General features: G+C 45.2%; 1 protein-coding gene across 7 annotated transcripts in view; it reads right to left on the bottom strand.

Moving 5' to 3' along the window:
* The window catches only part of MKNK1 (MAPK interacting serine/threonine kinase 1), a 43185-nt gene extending 23155 nt beyond the window's left edge, over nucleotides 1-20030 (bottom strand). For 2 of the 7 annotated variants that reach the window (XM_046021841.1, XM_046021845.1), the window contains exons 1-2: nucleotides 15449-15540; nucleotides 9798-9971 (exon numbers count right to left, since the gene is read on the bottom strand). Coding sequence is in view for 3 of the 7 variants with exons in the window: in XM_046021853.1 (XP_045877809.1) it covers nucleotides 1809-1824 (16 nt within the window). In the remaining 4 variants the exon portion in view is untranslated. Of the gene's footprint in view, nucleotides 1-1808; nucleotides 1916-2907; nucleotides 2963-9797; nucleotides 9972-15448; nucleotides 15541-19346; nucleotides 19439-19950 lie in introns of those variants that run through there. The other 5 variants (XM_046021853.1, XM_046021856.1, XM_046021849.1 and 2 more) reach the window with 5 other exon arrangements.
* Between the last annotated feature and the right edge of the window lie 1584 nt (nucleotides 20031-21614).

The raw sequence follows: 21614 nt of genomic DNA, 5'->3' as shown, positions 1-21614 counted from the left end.
CAGGGAGCTAAGCAAGGGTGTGAGCTTGGGAGGGGCCCAAACAAATGAAATCATATGCTCAGTGACATCCAAGGGGATGTGCGCAGGGATTTACAGGCCTTCAGTGGAATTGCCCCTGGGGGTACAATAGGGCAGGGGACAGCTTTGAGGATGGCCCTAAATTACTTCATGTCTGGGAACACACACCTTGGTTCCTATGCAACCCTGAGCATCCTCTCCCCTTCCCCTTAGCTCCTTATTTGAGAGGATGCAGTTAGGGTCTATTCAGAAGTCTGAGAAGTCTACAGCTGACAGGTCTCCACTGGGCTGCTGGATGAGGTCATTTACTGCAAAAACATTATTATCTCTCACTGGCCAGCAGGTTAAAGGGAGGCTCCCCACGTTAAATGGTAGATTTGTGAGGCAGACATTTTGACACTGGGCATGCCAGGCAGGAAAGGGTAGGGATGGAAAGAATAAGCAGGAGACTGAGAGGGGTAAAGAGAAAGGAGGAACAGGGAACCAGGACCCAATCAGGGCACTGTTTCTAAGACACTCTAGTAAGGGCCTTCTCCTGTTAAAGATAAATTACTTATAGAACATGTCATGCCCCTGATCCAGAGCGGAGCCTTAATACTCTTTGCCTGCAGTTAGAAATAATAAGATTTCTCTGAAGTCTCTGGGTCTAAATCCCCACCAGGGTGATTAAACCTTTACATCCTTCTAAAATAGAGGCACTCGGGTGCTAGTGGGGCATTCAGTGTGAGAGACTTTTACACCAACCTTCAATAAACACAGGCTCTGACTTGTTGGTTTTTTTTTTTTTTTTTCTAAGAGATTTTGAAATGGAAGCTGGCTCTTTGCCCATTGAGGGGAAAGGCCCACTTTCTTCTCAGAGGACCCCGGCTGAACACAGTCAGAAAAATGGCAAGTCTGCTCGGGAAGATTGATTAGGGCCGATGCATGTCTCTACATTGTTCTCAGGAGCAAGTACACAACAGCTATTAGGAGAGAGCACACAGAACAGTGGTACTTTCCACTATAATCCGGAAAGCCTAGTTAGATAGCCAAGTAAGCGTCTGACAGCTCAGTTTAGGTGCATTCTTCCTCCCATTTTTGGATCTGATGACAGTAGATTTTTCAATTATACATTAGAGAACAGATAAACACGTGGATAAAAGGAATCCACAGAGGATCTCAAAATATTACTCTGGCCAACAGCTTCAAGCACAAGATCTATCTGGGGGTGACAACACACTATGAATTCAAAGAATTCAACTTAAATATCGGCACCCGATATCTACCCTCACCAAGCTAACTTAAAGGGAAAAAGCTGCCCAAAACCGTGAGAAATTCTACAGAAATAAAACTCAGGGGGCTCTTCAGGAGCCCAGAGAGGGGTACTGGCCACTGGGACAGCAGGCTGAGGAGGAGGTCCCACTGTCCCTCTTGCCCTGCCCTGTGTGCAGTCCAGGGCCAATCCATTTTCTTATCAGCGCTGCGAGGCAAGTGCAGAGCGGACTGATTTTGGATTCCCTTCTCCTTCTCCTTCCTCTGCCTGCTCTCAGATGGAGGGCCTGAAGACAAGCAAAACAGCCAAAAGGCAGGCAATGCGGAGGAGCAGCAAGAGAGCTGGCAGCATTATAATTCACAGGGGATGCTCAGACATACTTACGACTCGAGCTAGAAAACCCTGTTAGCGGCAATTTATACTTGGTTTTTACCACAGCAGGGCTGAGGGAGCCTCTTGTGGAAGAATCATACCTCTGAGCACCGCCGCATACTCAATATTAGATTTTATGGCTTCACACACAAAAAAGATAGAGTACCTGGTCTATTCTGCATGGATTTCAATGGAAGAGGGTACGCCAGAAGGGACAAATGGTTAAGACTTTCCTTGGAAACAGAACTTGTTGAAGGAGAGTTGTTTTTGAAACTAGGAAGAAAAAAATGTAGGAAGGCAGTGAAGTGAAAAAAGAAAAAACAAAAAACAACCATGCTTAACTTCCCTGTTTACACGGGGGGAGGGGAGAGAGAGAGGTGTCATAATCTTACCAACGGGTTGATAGGTTCCCCACCTGGAGCCTGTCTATAATCTCTATTCTATTGCAGACAGTCCACTAGCAGGGTCTGGGGGACCTTAATTTATTAAGCATGCAAACATTGGATGGAAGTTTCCTTGGGGCGTAAGTCTCCATAATCACTCTGGTCCTTGGCTCACCTCTTTCCCTTGGCTGGAGATGTCCTCTCAACCGCTACAACCCAGCTCAAAAGTCTCTGCTCCCCACACCCTCAAAGTTTCCACCCGCCTGAATGAGTTCAGTTCGTACAACACTCTGGAAATCAGGTACTAGGCAAACAGATGGCTTTACTGCACAGAACTAACAGTGTTCCTCCTGTGCTCCCGAATACCCTGCCAGAAGTTCTACTGGAGCACTGATGGGATCTGGCCTTGAGCTCTCTCCCCGCAGTGTTCATAAAGGCCAGACTATTGCCTGTTCATCTCTGCATCTCCTGTAAGCCATGGCACAGTGTCAGATCCACATCAACCATCAGAAAATGGACCCCGAAATGAAATGTTAGGAAATGATGCGCATACTTAGTGTTAGGCGTTGTGCCTGACACCCAGGCCCTTTCGGTAACAAGTGCACGCACTGAAAGAAATGCAGGTCCACCTCTGCCCTACAGACTGTGCAGAGTGAGGCTAGTCATGGACTAGCTCTATGAGCTCTCTGACAAACTCTTCCTCAGAAAGAGCCCTGTGGCCCGGAAGGTTCTTGTCCTTCTAGCCAGAAGTGTGGTCTCTGCTGCAGGACTGGGCAACATGTTTGTGATTTCAGAGGTGGAAACAAGCACTTCTTTTAAGTTTTCAGACAGACCCTAGCTGGTGTGGAAGCTCCCAGTACTTCTATGGCCTCCATCCCTTACCTTCCCCTTGGTCAGGGCTCGGTGGTCTACCATCCGTGTACTGGTGGAGGTGAAGCTGAAGAGGAAGCACAGTGTTGACAGGGAAAGGACATGAGCTTGGCATCAGGAGACCAAAGAGAAAGTCCCAGCTCAGATATTACTAGACATAGCACCAAGGCTATACCAAGTTACTCTGCCTCTTAGAGTCACAGCCTCCTCATCTACAGAACAGGTTTTAAACTAGTATCTGCCCTTTCCAGCAACCCTGTGAGGACCCAATAACATACTTGATATAAATGTGCAGGAAAAGCATATGTGTATGGGGCGCCTGGGTGGGTCTGTCAGTTAAGTGTCCAACTCTTGATTTCAGCTCAGGTCATGACTTCAGGGTCGTGAGATCAAGCTCTGCATTGGGCTCCACACTCAGCAGGGAGTTTGCCGGGGATTCTCTCTCTTTCCCTCTCCCTCTGCCCCTCCCGCCCTACTTGCTGGCTCTCCCTCTCTAAAATAATGAATGCATCTTAAAAATTATGAGTATGCATAGGTATGTAGACATACTAGACAGAAATACACAAAAATGTTAATACTACAACAATTTGAAAGAGAGCCTAGTATATACCAGGCACCGTGCTACATATTTTATGTACCTGACAATAATTCTAATTCTTATAATAATTCTAATTCTTACAATAATCCCACAAGGTAAATATTTTGTTATATCTAAGGCGAGGAAACTGAGGCTCAGAGGTTAAACAATCTACCGAACACCAAACATCTAGTTAGTGGTTTAACTGGGCTTCAATCTCAGTGTTGCCTTTTGTGTCCAGGACATTTCTAATCCATAGTAGTTTTCTCTGTGTGATGGAGTGATTTTTATTTTCTGCTTTACATTTTTCAGCATTTTCCAAATTTTATACAATGAAATGTGTTACTTTTTAATGCTATTGTTATTTTAGCTAAGTCTTATTTTCAATAAAACACACGATACTTTTTTTCTAAAACACACACTGCAATTCAGAATCTGATTATATAGAGAGTATTTAAAATCATATCTAGATTTCTCTGCACTGAAATTGAGTGAGGATAATAAGTGAGGAAAAAAACGTTTCAGGAATATTGGTGCCTGGAAAACAACAAACACTCTTTTAATTTTTATTTTTTTAAATGCTATTTTTTTTTTAAGGAAAAACTTAAACAAAATGATGTAATGAGCCTGCAAGAGACCAGTTTAAATTCTGGCTCCCACCACTGAGTGCGCTCGGGCAGCTTGCTTAGCTTCCCTAAGTATCGGTTTCTTCATATTCCGAGAGAGGTCAGAGTGAGGCCTGGGCTGCTTGCACCATGAGGCTATGGTGAGGGTCAAAGAAGATATGGTGTGAAAGTGCTGATGACTTACTCATTCAACAAATACTGTATTTATTGGGCACCTATGGATTGTCCAGAGCTAGATGGTAAGACTACGAGAAAAGACATAGTCTCTCTGCCCTTAGGAATTTAAATCCACTGACATATAAAACAATTTCAGTAGAGTGGGACAAGGGCCATGTGACAGGCAAGTACCAGGTGCTGTGGAGCAGAAGACAGGCATCAAATTCAGTTTAGTAACCAGAGGAAGGGACAGCTAAGCTGCTATCTGAAGGATGAGTGGGAACTGGCCAGGGTGGGGCCTGGGGAGAAGAACAGAGAAAGAGCATGTGCTAAGGCCAAAGAGAGAAGGCATGGCTGGTCAGTGTGAACTGGGGAGAAATCCCAGAGCTGTTGAGGTGGGGGCCAAGGAGTCTCACCTGGTGGGCCCGCAACAGCAACAGCTATTCCTAACAGGTAAGTACCCTTCATCCACTGTTCTCCCCACAGTGACCCCCAGGCCCACCTCTGAAAGAACTGTCACTTCTCCAGAGTCGTAGGAGCCACACTGCCCCCAAAAGCAGCAGATCTGTTCTCCATGTTTTGGAGGAGCCGACAGAGAACTGAGCAGCTCCAGCATCTGGAATGTGATACCCAAGAGATGGCTAACTCAGCTCAGCAAATGTAGTTCATGCTCCTCTCCCGAGTACTCGAGAGTTCTTTCCAAAGTCTATGGTTCCCTCCTCTTCCCAACCTGTAAGAGTTATTTCCCTCAGTCACAAAGGCTTTCCAGAGAAGGAACAGTGGTGACAACAAGCTGAGGAGTACAACTATCTGTGGTGTTGCCTCCTCAGTCGCCAGCTGGTGGAGGCCCTCAAACGATGGAGAGTTGACAAAAGGAAAGAAAGGGGGTGGACACTCTTTTTTTTTTTTTTTTAAAGATTTTATTTATTTATTTGACAGACAGAGAACACAAGGAGGCAGAGAGGCAGGCAGAGAGAGAGAGGAGGAAGCAGGCTCCCTGCTGAGCAGAGAGTCCAATGTGGGACTCGATCCCAGGACTCTGGGATCATGACCTGAGCCGAAGGCAGCGGCTTAACCCACTGAGCCACCCAGGCGCCCCAGGGGGGTGGACACTCTTAAGGAAGAGCCAAGACTGAGAAATGGGAGGTCAAGGAGGTGGCAATAAGGAGGGGCCTGGGAAGACAGAGCCTGGACACTGACTTCTCTGAAGGAGTAGTACTAATAGGCGCTGTGCATGGTGCTACCAGCTACAGTACGCACATCTACACCATGCTCACCAGATGCCAGGCACAAGGTCCTAAGCATTTCACAAACACATTTTACATATCCTAACTCCTTTCATCTTCACAACTCTAGGAGATAATAATAATTATTATCTACATCTTACAGATGAGGAAATTGAGGTACAGAGAGATTAAGTAATTTGCCTGGGGTCACACAGCTAGTAAGTGACAGAGCTAGGATTTAAATTGAGACAGACTGGCTTAAAATTCAAGCCTTTCTAATGTCCAAAATCTATAAGGAACTTAGCAAACTCAACACCCAAAGAACAAACAATCCAATCAAGAAATGGGCAGAGGACATGAACGGACATTTCTGCAAAGAAGACATCCAGATGGCCAACAGACACATGAAAAAGTGCTCCACATCACTCGGCATCAGGGAAATACAAATCAAAACCACAATGAGATATCACCTCACACCAGTCAGAATGGCTAAAATTAACAAGTCAGGAAATGACAGATGCTGGTGAGGATGCGGAAAAAGGGGAACCCTCCTACATTGTTGGTGGGAATGCAAGCTGGTGCAACCACTCTGGAAAACAGCATGGAGGTTCCTCAAAATGTTGAAAATAGAACTACCCTATGACCCAGCAATTGCACTACTGGGTATTTACCCTAAAGATACAAACATAGTGGTTCAAAGGGGCACGTGCACCCGAATGTTTATAGCAGCAATGTCTACAATAGCCAAACTATGGAAAGAACCTAGATGTCCATCAACAAATGAATGGATAAAGAAGATGTGGTATATATACACAATGGAATACTATGCAGCCATCAAAAGAAATGAAATCTTGCCATTTGCGACGACGTGGATGGAACTAGAGGGTATCAAGCTTAGTAAAATAAGTCAATCGGAGAAAGACAACTATCATATCATCTCCCTGATATGAGGACGTGGAGGTGCAACATGGGGGGTTGGGGGATAGGAGAAGAATAAATGAAACAAGATGGGATTGGGAGGGAGACAAACCATAAGTGACTCTTAATCTCACAAAACAAACTGAGGGTTGCTGGTTGGGGGGTTGGGAGACGGGGAGGGGGGTTATGGACATTGGGGAGGATATGTGCTATGGAGAGTGCTGTGAAATGTGTAAACCTGGCAATTCACAGACCTGTACCCCTGGGGATAAAAATACATTATATGTTTATAAAAAAATAAGAAATAAATAAAAAATTTTAAAAAAATTCAAGCCTTTAACTATTATGTTACTAGTAGTATATTAATATTATTTCATATATCTAATATTATTAATATTCTATTGAGCTAGTCATGCTGAAAGGCAGGAGGGGTAGCCCAGTCAGAGTTAGCCAGGCACCAACAAGAATGTTTTTATTTAGAACCCTTAGCACAGAGCTTCCCTACTGAGGCACTGTGAATGAGATATTGATCCTCTCACTGGGCTGAAGAACATCATTTTCTGTGTGGGCACTTTCTGTGTGTGCTCTAGCTGACACAAATACAAAGGCATTATCACCACATTACCATTATTATATTAATCTGAAATCTGATTAATAAGTTTCTTTGTCTTACTTGGAGATAACTGTATTTTGCGTTTTGGCATATTATGGAGGATGAGCTACAAACTAGTCCAACCACATGATTTCGTGGCAGTTCTGCTATCAGGCACAAGGCTACATTCTTCTTCTATCTGACGTATTAGTTGGTTGATGTCATTTCTGATGGTATCATTACTACATAGGGGCCAAGGTCAAGGAAAAAGTACACTCAAACAGAAGCTAGTCATATTTAAGGCATGGTGGATGAAAGGAGCCACTTGTGCAATCAGCTCACTCAAAGGCCAGTCTGTGAGTGATTCCGAGGGGCTAGGCTATTTCACAGGTTTTTCCCAAGAGTCCTGTGTGTAGTGAGGCTGGTCAGCGTTAGGCAGACTGCAGCATCTCACTCAACTTCGGGGAGAGTGGGCAGTCTGAGGCCCACTAGGGTGCCAGCAGGGCGGTGAGTCACAACAGGCCTCAAACAAGGCTGGGACAGCAAGATTTCCAGAGGGAAAAGGTCTGGAGTCAGGCCCATCTTCTTCCTCCATTCTGATTCTGGGATCACAGTAGCCTTCAAAGCTGTCACCCGCATCTCCTGGAGGAAGGAATGATCAGAGGAAGGACGGAGCAGGTAAAGGAAGTGTGTGCTTTAGAAAGAGTAAGCGAGAGGGAAGGACTATATTTGTGTGAGCAAGAGGACAGAATAAAAAGCTGAAAAAGGCAGGCTGAAGTCAAATCACCCAAGCTTATTAATGTGACCACAAGGCCCTCCAATGTCTGGTCCCCATCTGCTCCGCAGCCTCACCAGGCCTCAGTCATTCTTCCAAGTAAAAATGAAGGGTGGCTAGTTCAGCTTGTCATTCAAACAATCCTGCAAATGCTTTTTGCTGAGACAACCACCGTACTTTAGCATGCACACAAATGCTCTATGAGCCTTTTCACTTTGTCACACAGAATATTAAAAAGATGTGTACTCGAGGGTTGACATTCATTAAAATTAGCAATTTTACTGCTTCATCAGCATATTCTTTTTTTACTTTTTTAATTAAAAAAATTTTTTTTTAAGATTTTATTTATTTGACAGAGAGAGACACAGTTAGAGAGGGAACACAAGTAGGGTGAGTGGGAGAGAGAGAAGCAGGCTTCCTGCTGAGCAGGGAGCCCGATGTGGGGCTTGATCCCAGGACCCTGGGATCATGACCTGAGCCGAAGGCTGACCCTTAAGGACTGAGCCACCCACACGCCCCAGGACATTCTTCAAACAAAACAAAGCAAAACAAAACCCCAAACCCTGAGATGTAGCAAAGAGTAATACCATGACTGCAAGGACAGTTTGTTCGTGCCACTGCCTTGATTCATGCTAAAGTTCGAGCAGTTCTATGCACTGTTGCTCTACAACAACAAGTAATATTTTAGTGCTGTTACGAAAATAGTTGTTTCTTTTTAAAAGATTTTATTTATTTATTTGACAGACAAAGATCACAAGTAGGCAGAGAGGCAGGCAGAGAGAGAGGGGGAAGCAGGCTCCCTGCTGAGCAGAGAACCCGATGTGGGGCTTGACCCCAGGACCCTGGGATCATGACCTGAGCCTAAGGCAGCGGCTTTAACCACTGAGCCACCCAGGTGCCCCACGAAAATAGTTTTGACTTGGTAGATACCCTGAAAAGGTTTCCAGGACCCCCAAGGTCCGCATAGCCCACTTGTGAATCACTGCTCTAAGCAGTGGGGCGGGACTGGGCCATGAAACTGGCTGCAGAAGCAACTGGGAGGCTGGTCGGGGACTGGGAGAGCAAGGAGAGGCTGCTGCGGCCAGCAGGAAGGCAAGGAAGGCCTGTAACTAAGGCAGGGATGGGAAGGAAGAGAAAGAGGTGAGGGGATGAAATCTTAGAGGTGGAACTGGTGGAACTGGCACTAGTCTTGCTGAGTGACTGGAGATGGTGGAAGAGTCAGAGATGCCCACCGTCTTTGAAGGAGGGGACGGGGCCTCTTACCTCTCTGTCCCCTCTGCCCAGCAGGGAGCCAGCACAGAGGGGGACCTCAATATATTTTTATGAACTAAAGTCAGGTAACCAGAAGAGCAGTGGTACCATTAAGGAAGGGGAGAATTCAGGAAGGGGAACTGGTTGGGAACGGGGAGCAGGGAAGATGGTGTGTCACTGGGAAGCTTCAGATGAAGAAGGGTGACACACAGCAGCCGAGGAGTAGAAAAGCTCACAGATCAGACTCAAACTATCCTCGCCCAACTATCATTTGACCCCATCTCCAACTAAGGCATTATTTCTAACCTGGCAGGCATGATAGAGCCTCAGGCATTTAAGAACACTTTAAAAGAGCATTGTATATGTCACAAATACGGCAAGTTAAAAAGAAAAACAAAAACCTGGAAAGATACATCTCAAGCCATTATTAACAATGGTTACTTTGGGAGAACGAAACTGGGGGGGTATAGAATTATATTTTTCATACCTCTGTTGTATTTGATTTTGTTATTTATGGCACAATTGTTTTACTTTCATAATTACAAGTAAATAAATATGTTTTACTTACTGCACAATCTCCCTTTGACCTTCTCTGCCATTGTATTCTGGTAGAAATGTGCTCATCCTTACTACGTAACTGTCTTAGGCATGCCAGGCAGCTCAGTTAATCCTAGCTGCCCACTGAATACCGAAATCTCCCACCCACCCTTTCCTCTGGAAGTATCAGATAATTTCAACCCAAAGCAACCTAGGGTTAAGCAAAATGTGCATCCAATCTTACCTTGCCCAACTTCTGAGAAGTAAATCCTCTGTAAACTGAAATGAAATAATGAAATAATGCTCCTGTCAGAGGGCTGCTGTCTTCCAGCTACAGGAAATGTTTCAATAGTCTCTGGAGGTAGCAGGCATTCTTCACTTCCTGACTGGCTTTTGCTTCCTCTGGCTTCATAAAAATCTTAAAAAAGCAGAAATAGAAAATATATAAAAATCTGACTTCTTTAAAATGAGCATTGAAAATAAAGCACACCCTACATGTGCCCCAAACCTATGCATCACACCAGTAAGTAGATATATACAAGACCATCACAGATTTCCTATCTTTAAAATCAGGCACTTGAGCATTTGAAAATGCTGACACTAAGCATTTTAAGATGTAATGAGGGTCTGAGTAGAAGTTTTCAGATTCTCTTTCCGCTGGGGGGTCCAGACGTGGACCTGGAGGACAGATCTGGACAGCTCTGTTCACTGAGGAGTGTCCTGCGGAAGGTAAAATCTGACACTTTTCTGTCATCCATGTTTTTATTCTATTTTTTTTAAAAGATTTTATTTGAGAGAGTGCATGCACATGCACGTGTGCATAAGCAGGGTGAGGGGCAAAAGGAGAGAGGGAGAAGCAAGCTCCTCACTGAGGAGGGAGCTTGACGTGGGGCTCGATCCCAGGACCCTAGGATCACGACCTGAGTGAAAGTCAGATGCTTAGCTGACTGAGCCACCCAGGTGCCCCGTCACCCGTGATTTTAGAGATGAATGAACTCTGGCTCGATCTCTTAGTGGCCGGGTCCAGGTCTCATAGGCAGGAGGCAACAGAGCCAGAAAGATAAAGTAGATGCTGAGAGTAGCAGGTGGTATAAACATGAAAAAGGTTTTAAGCCCAATGCATAATTATTGCTAGTTTTCCATGTGATAATTTGATCTTCTATACGTCCACGGCGATTTCAATCTTGCGACTCTGGCTATCATATGTCAAAGCTGATTTGCCAATTTCTCTACAAAATGAGTATCTATTTCCCCGTTTCCACAGTGGAAAAGCTCTGAGCATGCAGTTTAAATCTGAGTTCTGGGGCACCTGGGTGGCTCAATCAGTTAAGCGTCTAACTACAGCTCAGGTCAGGTCATGATTTCAGGGTCCTGGGATGGAGCCCTGGGTTGTGTGTGCAGGCTCCATGCTCAGGGGGGAATCTGCTTGTCTCTCTCCCTCTGCCTCTTCTCCCTCTCGTGCTCTGTCTCTCTCTCAAATGAATGAATAAAATCTTGAAAAAAAAATCTGAATTATGGGCCCTTGTGCTAACATTTCTAAAATGGTCTTCTAACTGGAAGCCGGGTATGTTTCACCATGATCTCAAATCATGTGTCCCCAACTTGACTTATCCCAACCCCCATCCTTCCTCCGTTCCCTTCTTCTCTATCAGATTCTGCCACCCTGCCAGCTGCCCAGCACAGATCATTTGAATCATTTCCACTATCTCTTTCTCCTCTAACCTTGTTGTTCCAAATGCTTACACGCTCAGGCTTTCCCTCAGCCTGGTATGCTGTTTCTTGAAAAGAACACCTAAATTCATCCTCAGGGCCCCTCAGGAATTACTGAAAGTGATCCCACAAATTACAGCAGTCCCTAACCTTTGTCTACTTCACCCAGCATTTCATCACATCCACGGCACGCTATGATAATACACAAAGCTGGATATTCACACACATACATGGCTTGCCCACTAGGCCGTAAGCTCCTCAAAGGCAGGGATGGATCTTTTTCATGTTTGTATTTCTAGTATCTAACATAGTATCTAGCTCAAGAAGGACTCTAGGAAATATCTGACTATAAAACATTTCTCTATTGTCCAATAGAGAATGTTAGCATACATAATTATTCTTCCTATCGTGCTTTTTATTCCCCAACAAATCTCTGTGGCCCAATGAAACTATTTCCAGGGCCCAGAGAACCTCAGGTTACACTCCCTCTCCTTAAGGCTACGTTTCCAGGGACTACCTGGAACACCTTTGAACTATAACTTTGCCTTTAGTCTTGCCAGAGGTTCCACCTTATTGCCTATAGTAAGAGTTGGCCAATTTTTTTTCCACAAAGAGCCTGATAGTAAATATTTCAGGCTTTCTTTAATGTTGCATGATCTCTATTGTGACTACTTAATTTTGCCTTTGTAGAATGAAAGCAGCCATAGACAATATGTAAATAAATGATTGTGGCTATGTTTCTATAAAGCCTAATTTGGATTTTCTTTCTTTCTTTGTCTTTCTTTTTAAATATTTTATTTATTTGCTTTAGAGACAAAGAGAGAGAACAAGTGTGATGGGGTGAGGAACAGAGGGAGAGGGACAAGCAGACTCCACACTGAGCACAGAGCCCAACCATAGGGCTTGATCCCACAACCCCGAGATCATGACCTGAGCCAAAATCAAGAGTCGGATGCTTAACAGCCTGAGCCACCCAGGTGCCCCTTTATTCAATTTATTTATTTGAGAGAAAAAAGAGAGTAAATACAGGAGCAGGGGGTGGGGGAAGAGGCAGACAGAGAGGGAGAGGATCTCAAGCAGACTCCCTGGTGAGCATGCAGCTCAATGAGGGGCTCAGTCTCAGGACCCTGAGATCATGACCTGAGTTGAAACCAAGACTTGGACACTTAACCAAATGAGCCACCCAGGCACCACTAGCATTTGGGTTTTAGATAATCTTCCCATCACAGATATTAATCTTCTCTTGAATTTTCCCCCACCCATTTAGAAATATAAGACGTATGCTTAGCTTGCAGTCCATACAAAACAGATGATGAGCCAGATACAGCCTATAGGCCATGTTTGCCAACCCAGTTTATTCCCCTCTTCGCCAACTCCATTCCGTCCCTCCCCACAACGCACACATGCACACAAAGGTACCTCCGTTTGCTCCCACCTCTAGTAAGCCTATGGTAAAAACAACCTTCAGAATTTATTTATGGATGTTGTGTTATTCTGCTGTTTAGAACTACTCAAGAGCTGCGGAGGTAGAAAGAGCATGGGCTTTTGAGCCATGAGGGCCTAGAATCAGATTCCAGGCTTCCCATTCACTAATAAGTTGTCTTGGACATAATACTTAACTTCTCTGCTTTACTGTCATCATCTATAAAATGGAGGCAAGAACACCGACGCTGTAAGGTTGTTGTGGGAATTAAGTGAGCTAATGTATTTCAAGCTCAGGGCACAATGGCTGGCATAGAGTAGGCACTCAATAAATAGCAATTATGACTCTAGCTTGGGATATGGCTTCCCCAGATCAGCTGAGGCCCTAGAACACGCTCTGTAAACCACAACTGGGCAGCCAGAAGGAATAAACTGACAGCAAAGTACAAAGGCAGAGAGATAGAATTTGAAGATTTTCAGATTCATGACCCAGGATTCTAAGTGCCCGGTTGACCCTGATTCCTTCTGGTACCATTTCAAATTCCTGGGTCTCTTTTCCTCCTCAGAAAGAACTTCTGACTCTCACACTGCCTGCATTTTCTCAGCATTGCTTACCAAATACCCCAATGAGCCCCGGAGCCCTCCCTTCCCTCCTGGAGGTCTTCCTGAGATAGGGCTGGGAAAGGATGAATGAGGCCAGACCATACCTACACACAGCAGAGTGCCACTGGGTCTAAGATAGGTGGGACACCCAATTCCCTCTCATTTCTTCTAAACTTCCTACCTGTATATGGAATGAAATTTTCCCAGAGTTCAAGAACTAGTTTTTCTATAGAAGTCTTAAGAGAAAAAAGGCCTATTAAAAAACAAGGAATCGGGATGCCTGGGTGGCTCAGTGGGTTAAAGCCTCTGCCTTCAGCTCAGGTCATGATCCCAGGATCCTGGGATTGAGCCCCACATCAGGCTCTCTGCTCAGCAGGGAGCCTGCTTCCCCTCCTCTCTCTCTGCTTGCTTCTCTACCTGCTTGTGCTCTCTCTCTCTCTCTGTCAAATAAATAAAATCTTTAAAAAAAACAAGGAATCCATCATATCATTTTTAAGTAATATGAAAACATCCATGAAGGGCAGATAAGACTCAGGATTGTGGTATCTCTGTCCTTGGTTCACAAGTCAAATTTGAGCCTGTCACTTCCCTGCTCCAACACTTCTAATGGTTGTCCACTCCACTGGAATAACCAGGCCTCTGTGCTGTCACTCAGGGGCTCACAACCTTGCCCCAGGTTACCCGTCCTGCATTAGGTCCTGCCATTCCTCTACAGAAATCCCGACCTATAGTTCAGGCAGAATGGATGATCTGTTTCTACCTAATTGCCTTCAACAATTTCCAGCTCTCCACACTTGTGCATAGTCCAATCACAGCACATCTCCCCTTAGCCTGTGATCTGGGGACAGGGTGAAGACTATCTGATTGCTCTCTGGGTACTTATACCTAGCACAGGGCCTGGCATGGGGCAAATACTCAATAAATGTTAATGCATGAATGAAAACACCTGAAGTTATTCTTTCCTTATACTGTTTTAGCTGGACTCTTACGAGCAGACTAAGCAGTCTGAGTCACTGCCAAGAAGTAGAAAAACCGAAAAGAAAGAAAAGAAGCATGACCAATGTGATCCAAGCCACAAAAAATAGGTTTTAAGAGTGAGGTAAAAGAAACTAAGGCTGCTTAATCTGGAGAAGAGAAGAGGAGGCCTAACTCGATTCTGGCTTTAAGTACACAAAAGGTTCTCAGGAGAAAATCTTGATCTCATCCTGCCTTTATAATCAGAAGGAAATTTTCCATATTCAAGGAAAATGGAACAAGAAGAAATGGCTTAAGTTAAGGTCAGAGGGTTTTAAGCTGGAGAGAAAGAAGAACCAAATTAGGTACCACTTTTTCAGAGATACTGTTATCGTACTTTTTGGCAAGTGAATTGAAGCTTACTTAGCACTTTTGTTGAAGGCTGGGCACAAGGGAGTAAGTATGTTGTTCTGTTCCTGTTTACTGTGGGAAGAGGTAGGTGAAAATACAAGTCAGGTAAAATTTTCTAATGAGCCACTGACTTTTAACTGACCCTTCTCCTGTGGGCACTTCTGTCATGTTACACTTTGCAGTTCTGCGAAAGAACAATGTATCATTTCAAAGTTTCCTGATGAAGCAATGGAAGGCAAGAGGAGGCAGCCATGTCAGAGTAAGACAGTAGGGAAAACCACCCAAATAAATACACCTTCTATAGAAACAAAAGCTAATGGGACATTAATAATAACTGTTGATATGATTACTATTAAAGCTAACATTCATTGAGCACCTACTGTGTGGTGGGCACTGTGCTAAGTATTTGACGTAAGTCATCTCAATCCTCATAACAATGTTATACAGTAGGTAATACCTGTATCCCCATTTTACAGATGAAGAAACTGAAAACCAGGAAGGTTAAATAACTTGCCCCAGCCACACAGCTAGCAAGTGATAGAGCCAGGACTCAAACCTAGCCAGTCCAATTCTAGATCTTTATGTAACCTAGCTACTGTGAATCCAGAAGAATGAGAGCCTGGAATTTAAAGCCTAATCTTTCAGAATCCAGGTGCATATTCCTGGCCACTTCCTTACACTACCCCAAGCCAGGAAGAGCAAAGCAACACATGACATTAGCAAGAGAAGAGATCTCAGAAGTGAACCCATATAGACCCAATATTACAGACAAAGAAGCTGAGATCAAGAACTCACAGACGATAATGAGCAGAACGAGGACTTGAATGAAGCAGCCTAGTAAGTCTTGAGTGTGGACCTCTTTCCTCCATTTTAGATTCTTGCTGAATCTGAGGGTGAGAAAATGAAGGAATGGTATCTGCCAAGTGGGTTCCCTCCCCAGACACTTCTGTGATGAGCTGCTAATCTCACATTAGAACCTATGCCTGAAACACAAGGATGCCAGCAGCCTCTGTAAACTGATTCTGAGATTCTAATAGCAAAGGATGCCAATGCACTTGGTTGATGGTGCTACAGCAGCTTCCAGAAATACTCACACATTAAACCAATCAAGCAGACCTGGACCAGGCAGCTTCCATGTTAGGCTGGTGGTTCACAGTTTAAGCCTGAACTGGACTATTCCAACAGCCTTCTCGCTGATGTCCTCCTTCTGGACCTTCTTTGCTCCAGACTAGCCTCCATTATGCAGCCAGAGTAAACAGGGCCCTAGTGATGGTATTAGGAGGCTTGCAGCATAATGGAAAGGACATAGGTCTTTGAAATCCAATACTCCTAAGTTTGGACCAAGTTCTGCCACTTACTCACTACCTGACCTTGGGCAAGTCACTTTAATCTTGCTGAGGTCTGGCTTCTTCATCTTTAAATCAGGGATAAATATTCCCATATTGTAGGACTGTGAAGATTAAATAAATCAAACATATTGCAAGCCACCGTGCAGAGCAGACCCTCAATAAATGTTAATGTTTTCTTCCCAACTCCCCTCTACATTTTGGCCACAACCTACCATTTCAGCTTATTTCCTCTCCTTACCAAGTCCATTCCTCTCTCTCTCTCTCTCTCTTACACACACACACACACAAACACCTGCTCCTTTCCACTTCTAGACTACTGCTCAAATTGCAGCTTCGCATAGGAACGAACTTCTTCCAAAGCCCTCATAAATTTCCACCTTCAGGAATCCTTTTCTAGATTCCCTTTGGTCATGTTGGGATTGATTTCTCCTTTTCCCAAACTCCCACTTTGTTTACATTCCTTACTACATTTACCACAGTCAGTCTGATTTCAGTTATTTATGTGATTCTCTATTTTTCCAACTACACTGGAGGGAGAAGGCTCTAAGAAGACAGTTACTTATTGGAGTGCAGGAAATGTGTTGTTTTCCTCTGTGTATATTTCTCAATACCAGGGTTTTGTACTTAACAAGAGCTCAGTATGTGTTTATTGAATTCAGTCTTGCCACCCTTGACTGGGAATCTTTACAGAAAGATCCTGGACTACGTTTATTCTAAAACTGCATTTACTATCTAACTTGATAAACATGATAAACGGATACTCATGGGCTTCCTTCATTTTTTTGTCAGTTCTTTCAAAGCACTCTGGATTCCTCTCAAGACATCGTTACAGGGGGACATCGCCAGGAGGACAGCTCTCACTCACAGAGGTAGCACAATCTGGGAGCAAGCTCTTTGGAGAACTGTTCTACCCACTGGTGCGGAGATGGCTGCCATTTCCACCATATTAAAAATCAGAGTTGTGGAATCAGAATGTAAATCTGAATGATTTCTATCTGCCTCAGTTTCCAAGTCTATAAACAGAGTTTTAAAGTGTTACATATAAAGCACGGAAACAGTATCTGCCATATAATAAGTGCTCAATCAATGTTAGATATGATATTTAAAAGGTTGTGGACTGGGTTGCCTGGGTGGCTCAGTGGGTTAAGCCTCTGCCTTCAGCTCAGGTCATGATCTCAGGGTCCTGGGATCAAGCCCCGCATTGGGCTCTCTGCTCAGCGGGGAGCCTGCTTCCCCCTCTCTCTCTGCCTGTCTCTCTGCCTCCTTGTGATCTCTGTTTGTCAAATAAATAAATAAAATCTTTTTAAAAAATTGAAAAAAAATAAAAAATAAAAAATAAAAGGTAGTGAACCGGAAAAAACAGTCAGGACTTTCACTTGTAGTACTATCTCACTTTTATTTTAGTACTATCTCCACCACTGACTGATTCCTTTGCAGTCTTAATCAAGTCCCTCCTCTCTTGGGACCTCTCCCCATCTGTAAAATCAGAGGTAGAACCAGATGGTTCCCAAGCTCCTTCTACTATTAACGATGTGTATTTTCCTATGATCATCAAAGAGCCTTCTGTTCCACATGCTGAAGCTGTTGGCAGGAAAAATACGAATTTGTAGTTGCAGGTTCCCAAATGAGAAGGACCAGCCCCAAGGCCAAGGATAAAGGCAGAACAACAGATTAATAAACCACCTGTGAGTTTTCCCCTGTATGAACTGTATCACACTCAGTTCAGGTCTTTGAACAGAGCACCACCTTCCTTCTAACAAAACTCACAGCAAAACCAAGAGAACAATAAGAGCAATGAAAAATCTTGCCTTGTACAGAATTCCTGCACTTTCTTGCCTTTGATGCCAGAAATCAGGGCATCATCAATCTAAACTAGGACTCTCCTTAGGCACAAAGAGAAGGAAAAACACAAAGGCCCACTCTGAACCTGAAAGCTTATAAAACAAAGACCAAAGTGAGTAAATAAAAAATGTTAATGACTCATTCAACCACAAACACTGCAAAGGCCTACTATGTGCCAGGAAGAGGAGGGATGAAATAGACATCCCTTACTACCAGTGTACTCAGAATACACATGTGGAGACATACTCCAAGGTAGATAGTAATTAGAGCTATATTTGAAGTTCAGCCCCTGCTACTGAAGATGGGAAGGAGGGCAACTAATCCAGCAAGGAGTTCAGAGAAGCTTTCCTAAGAAGGTCACATGAGACACTGACCTTGAAAGACCAGAAAGAAGAGGGACTGTAAGGAAGAGAGTGCAAGCAAAGGAACATGTAGGGAGTGTTTAAGGAACAAAAACTAGCTATTTTGACTGAGGCACAGGGTGTAGGTTTTGGAGAACAAAGGGAAACAAGGCAGGAGAGATGTCTGGGAACAGATTATGGGGGAACTCATCTATGCAGCTGAGGAGTCCAGACTCTACACAGTAGGCAAGGAAGCCGGCCAAGGTTTCAGAGCAGAGACAAAACATGATGAAGACCATTGTCTGAGGAAGAGCACATGGGCACCCATGAAAAGGATGCAAAAGGGGCCAGATTACTAGATTACTATGGGACCACATAGCAGGAGACCACCTACACTTCTAAGCATGTGCTGGAATCCACAGGTCCTGTTCACAGAGCTTTTCTCTGCCAAGGTTCAGCTTCATGCAGTCTAAGTTTGAGAGGTGCTCTCTTGCGAGGTCTTCAAACCACCAAACTCTGCTAGATCACTAGAGTAACAGGTTTCCCAAAGTCAAGAACCCAATTAACTCTGGGATCACAAAAAGGAAAGAAACTGGACATGGGAGAAACTAGGGAAGGGGACACCAAAGTCTCCAGCTGGTTCAGCTCCATATGAAAACCCAATCCTTTGGTCTCCTCTTTACATCACTTCCAGCCTCGTCCTTTTTAGAGGGGCTAAAGCAAAGGGTAGTAAGACTGAAAGCACCAGGCCGAGGGCTGAGGATCCAGCGCAACAATATACACCCATGGCCCGGTGCAGGGCTTGGCACATGAGCCATGTTCAACAAGCACTAGTTGCCATCTCATCCTGCAAGGTCAGTTCCACCTATAAAGCCCAAGGAGGCTTCAAGACTTAGGTCACCTCAACTCTTCCCCAGGGACCTCTCTAAAGTACTCCCAACCAAAATGACCTAGTTCGAAGAAATCACAGCTGCCATGTCTTCAGCACCCACTCTGTGATGGGTGCCATACTAGGTGACACATGTAATCCTAGTCAACCTTTACAATGACCTTATTGTATCCCTTTTATACAAGACAAACCAAAGCTCTGAGAGGGGAAATGACTCAAGGACACACAGTTAGTAAGTGGCAGAGGTGAGATCTGAACCCAGGACTACCTACCCCAAAGTCAAGCATTTCCAACATTTCATTCGTGTCACCTGCGCTGGGTTCTCATCTTTCACTGACCATCTGACAGGTAGCCTGGCAACTCCCTAAGAAGAGAATACACCAGGCATCATCTCTCCTCACTGTACAGCGAACCCACACATGTCAAGAGCTTTGGGATGAAAACAGTTAACTTTAAAGTAAGGCAGTGCACACAGATGTAAACTCCTCACGTGAAAATCTATTCGTGATGTTGGACTCTTGAGATGAGCCTAGCCATACGGTGCGTTAGGGACTGATTGCAAACTGGCCACCGATGGAGCTCCGACGTCGGACACCTGTCACGACCTAATCCTCACCCCAGGCACCAGCTGAGCCCCGGCCGGGGACACACGCCGCGTCCTGAGCTCGCCACGGACGGAACCCCGCCAGGTCACAGACGGGGTCCCTGAGGAGAGCTCTAAAGAAGCGTCCCCTTCCACGGTCCCTCCGCAGCACGCTCGGATCGTGACCTCGGGCCACTCTGAAGGCCCTAACTGCCTTGTCCCGGGCACACCGGCTCGTTCAAAGACCCCCGCCCCATTTCGCTCGGAAGGATACTTCGCTGTGTCGCCTTTACCTCAGCAGCGGGACCGGTCGCGCGCACCCACCTGCAGGTCGCTCCGAGAACGCGGAAGAGGCGGTACTAGACCCGAGGGGCGGGCCCGACCAGAGAGGGGAGGGGTTACGCATGCGCCCTAATGGCTACGCCCGGCCAAAGGGTGGGGGCGAGCTAAGTAAACTGGGAAGATGTGCTAGAGAGGGGCGGGAAGATTGCTGGGGCGGGGGGTGGGGCTTAGCTCCACTGACCTTATTATTTTTTTTTCCAGCGAAGGTCGGGAGGTCGGGGTACCGCCGGGATGGGGACAGCCAAGCAGCGGCAGGTGTAATTACCATTTACCGAGAGCTTCCGTGTGCCAGGATGGAATTTTTAAAGTGCCTTTTGCATATGGGGAAATGCTGCCAGTCTTTTCTAAAACGAGGGCTAATTCTGTAAAATTTCCTCAGATGTTTGTGTACCTATCATTTCACCGTAAGAGTTTTCTTGGGCAAAGCGTTACCTCCAGTAGTTCAAAATCGAACGCTTTAAAGTTCATTTCTTGGAGAAAACCAACTGCTTTTAAATTAGTATTTGAACCAACCCCCTCAGCTCCCCCCAGGCTGCAAGTGTAATGAGGGAATAAGAGTGCTGACTTGGGTTTAATTCAGGTCCTGACTCTAGAGAGTGTTTCCTCCTTGGTGAAATGGAAGTAAAATATCCCTTCTCTGTCTGCCTCGGGATTGTTACGTGGGTTTGGTGAGCACTGCTGATAGAGCCCCTTAGACTTCCATTCCACCATCCTGATAAAGCTTTGTTCCTTTCCCCTTCTGGGCTCAGTCTTCTCATCTGTGTGATGGAAGGGAGTCTGGAACCTGAGAGAACATTCAGGAATTTGCTACATTTCTCAGTCTGGGTGAAGGCTGGAGAGGGGGCCTTCTCCCAAGCTTCTGTGCTGAGTCACTTAGAGAATTCCTTAGTCCAATCCAAAGGCCCCTGCATATCCTGACCTCTCCCACCATCACCTTCTAGGCCCACTCAAGCTTCATGTCTTCAGTGGCCATGCAGCCTATTCCTCTCTCTGTTTCCTGAATATCGAAATAGCCAGCTGGTCCTGAGTCTCTCAGGTCTATGTTTCAATCCAGGTTCTTCAAACTGCTATGTCTCTAAGTACATAGTTCAGTTAATACTAGATGAGGGCTCTGGAGGATTCAGAAAAGGAAGGGCTCCAGGAGGGCTCCCCCAAATCACGTGGACCTCCACTGATTTGGTGGCTCCCTTCACCATGCACTACATACAGCTTCTGGGGGTGGGACAGTGAGAATGGCAGCAGGAAACCTCAAAGCAGCTACACTGTTCACCAGGGCCAAGGATGGCGGGGTATCCCTTACTCAAAGGTAGATGCTCTGCCCCAAAATGGGAAGAGTGTCTTGCTTCTACCTCATTCCCTGCTCTAAATACTTTTATGGATCTTGAACAAACAGGAAAGCAAAGCCTTCTGCTGTGGCTGCCCAACCAAACTGGCCTTCTACCCCCAATACACTGCCTCTCACAGGACCCTCTCCTGCTAAGTTTTGCCCTGTGGGGTAGGGGAAATGCTGCCTGCTTTCCTCTGGCTTACTGAAGCCCCAACTCTCTATTCATGTATCCTCCTTTTTCTCCACCTCTATCCAGTCTTCTCCAAGCATCCTGCTCTGAATTTCTCA

Source organism: Meles meles, chromosome 1 (genome assembly GCF_922984935.1).
Source record: "Meles meles chromosome 1, mMelMel3.1 paternal haplotype, whole genome shotgun sequence".
In the NCBI taxonomy this organism is placed as follows: domain Eukaryota; kingdom Metazoa; phylum Chordata; class Mammalia; order Carnivora; family Mustelidae; genus Meles; species Meles meles.
This window is presented reverse-complemented; position numbering and strand designations above follow the sequence as displayed.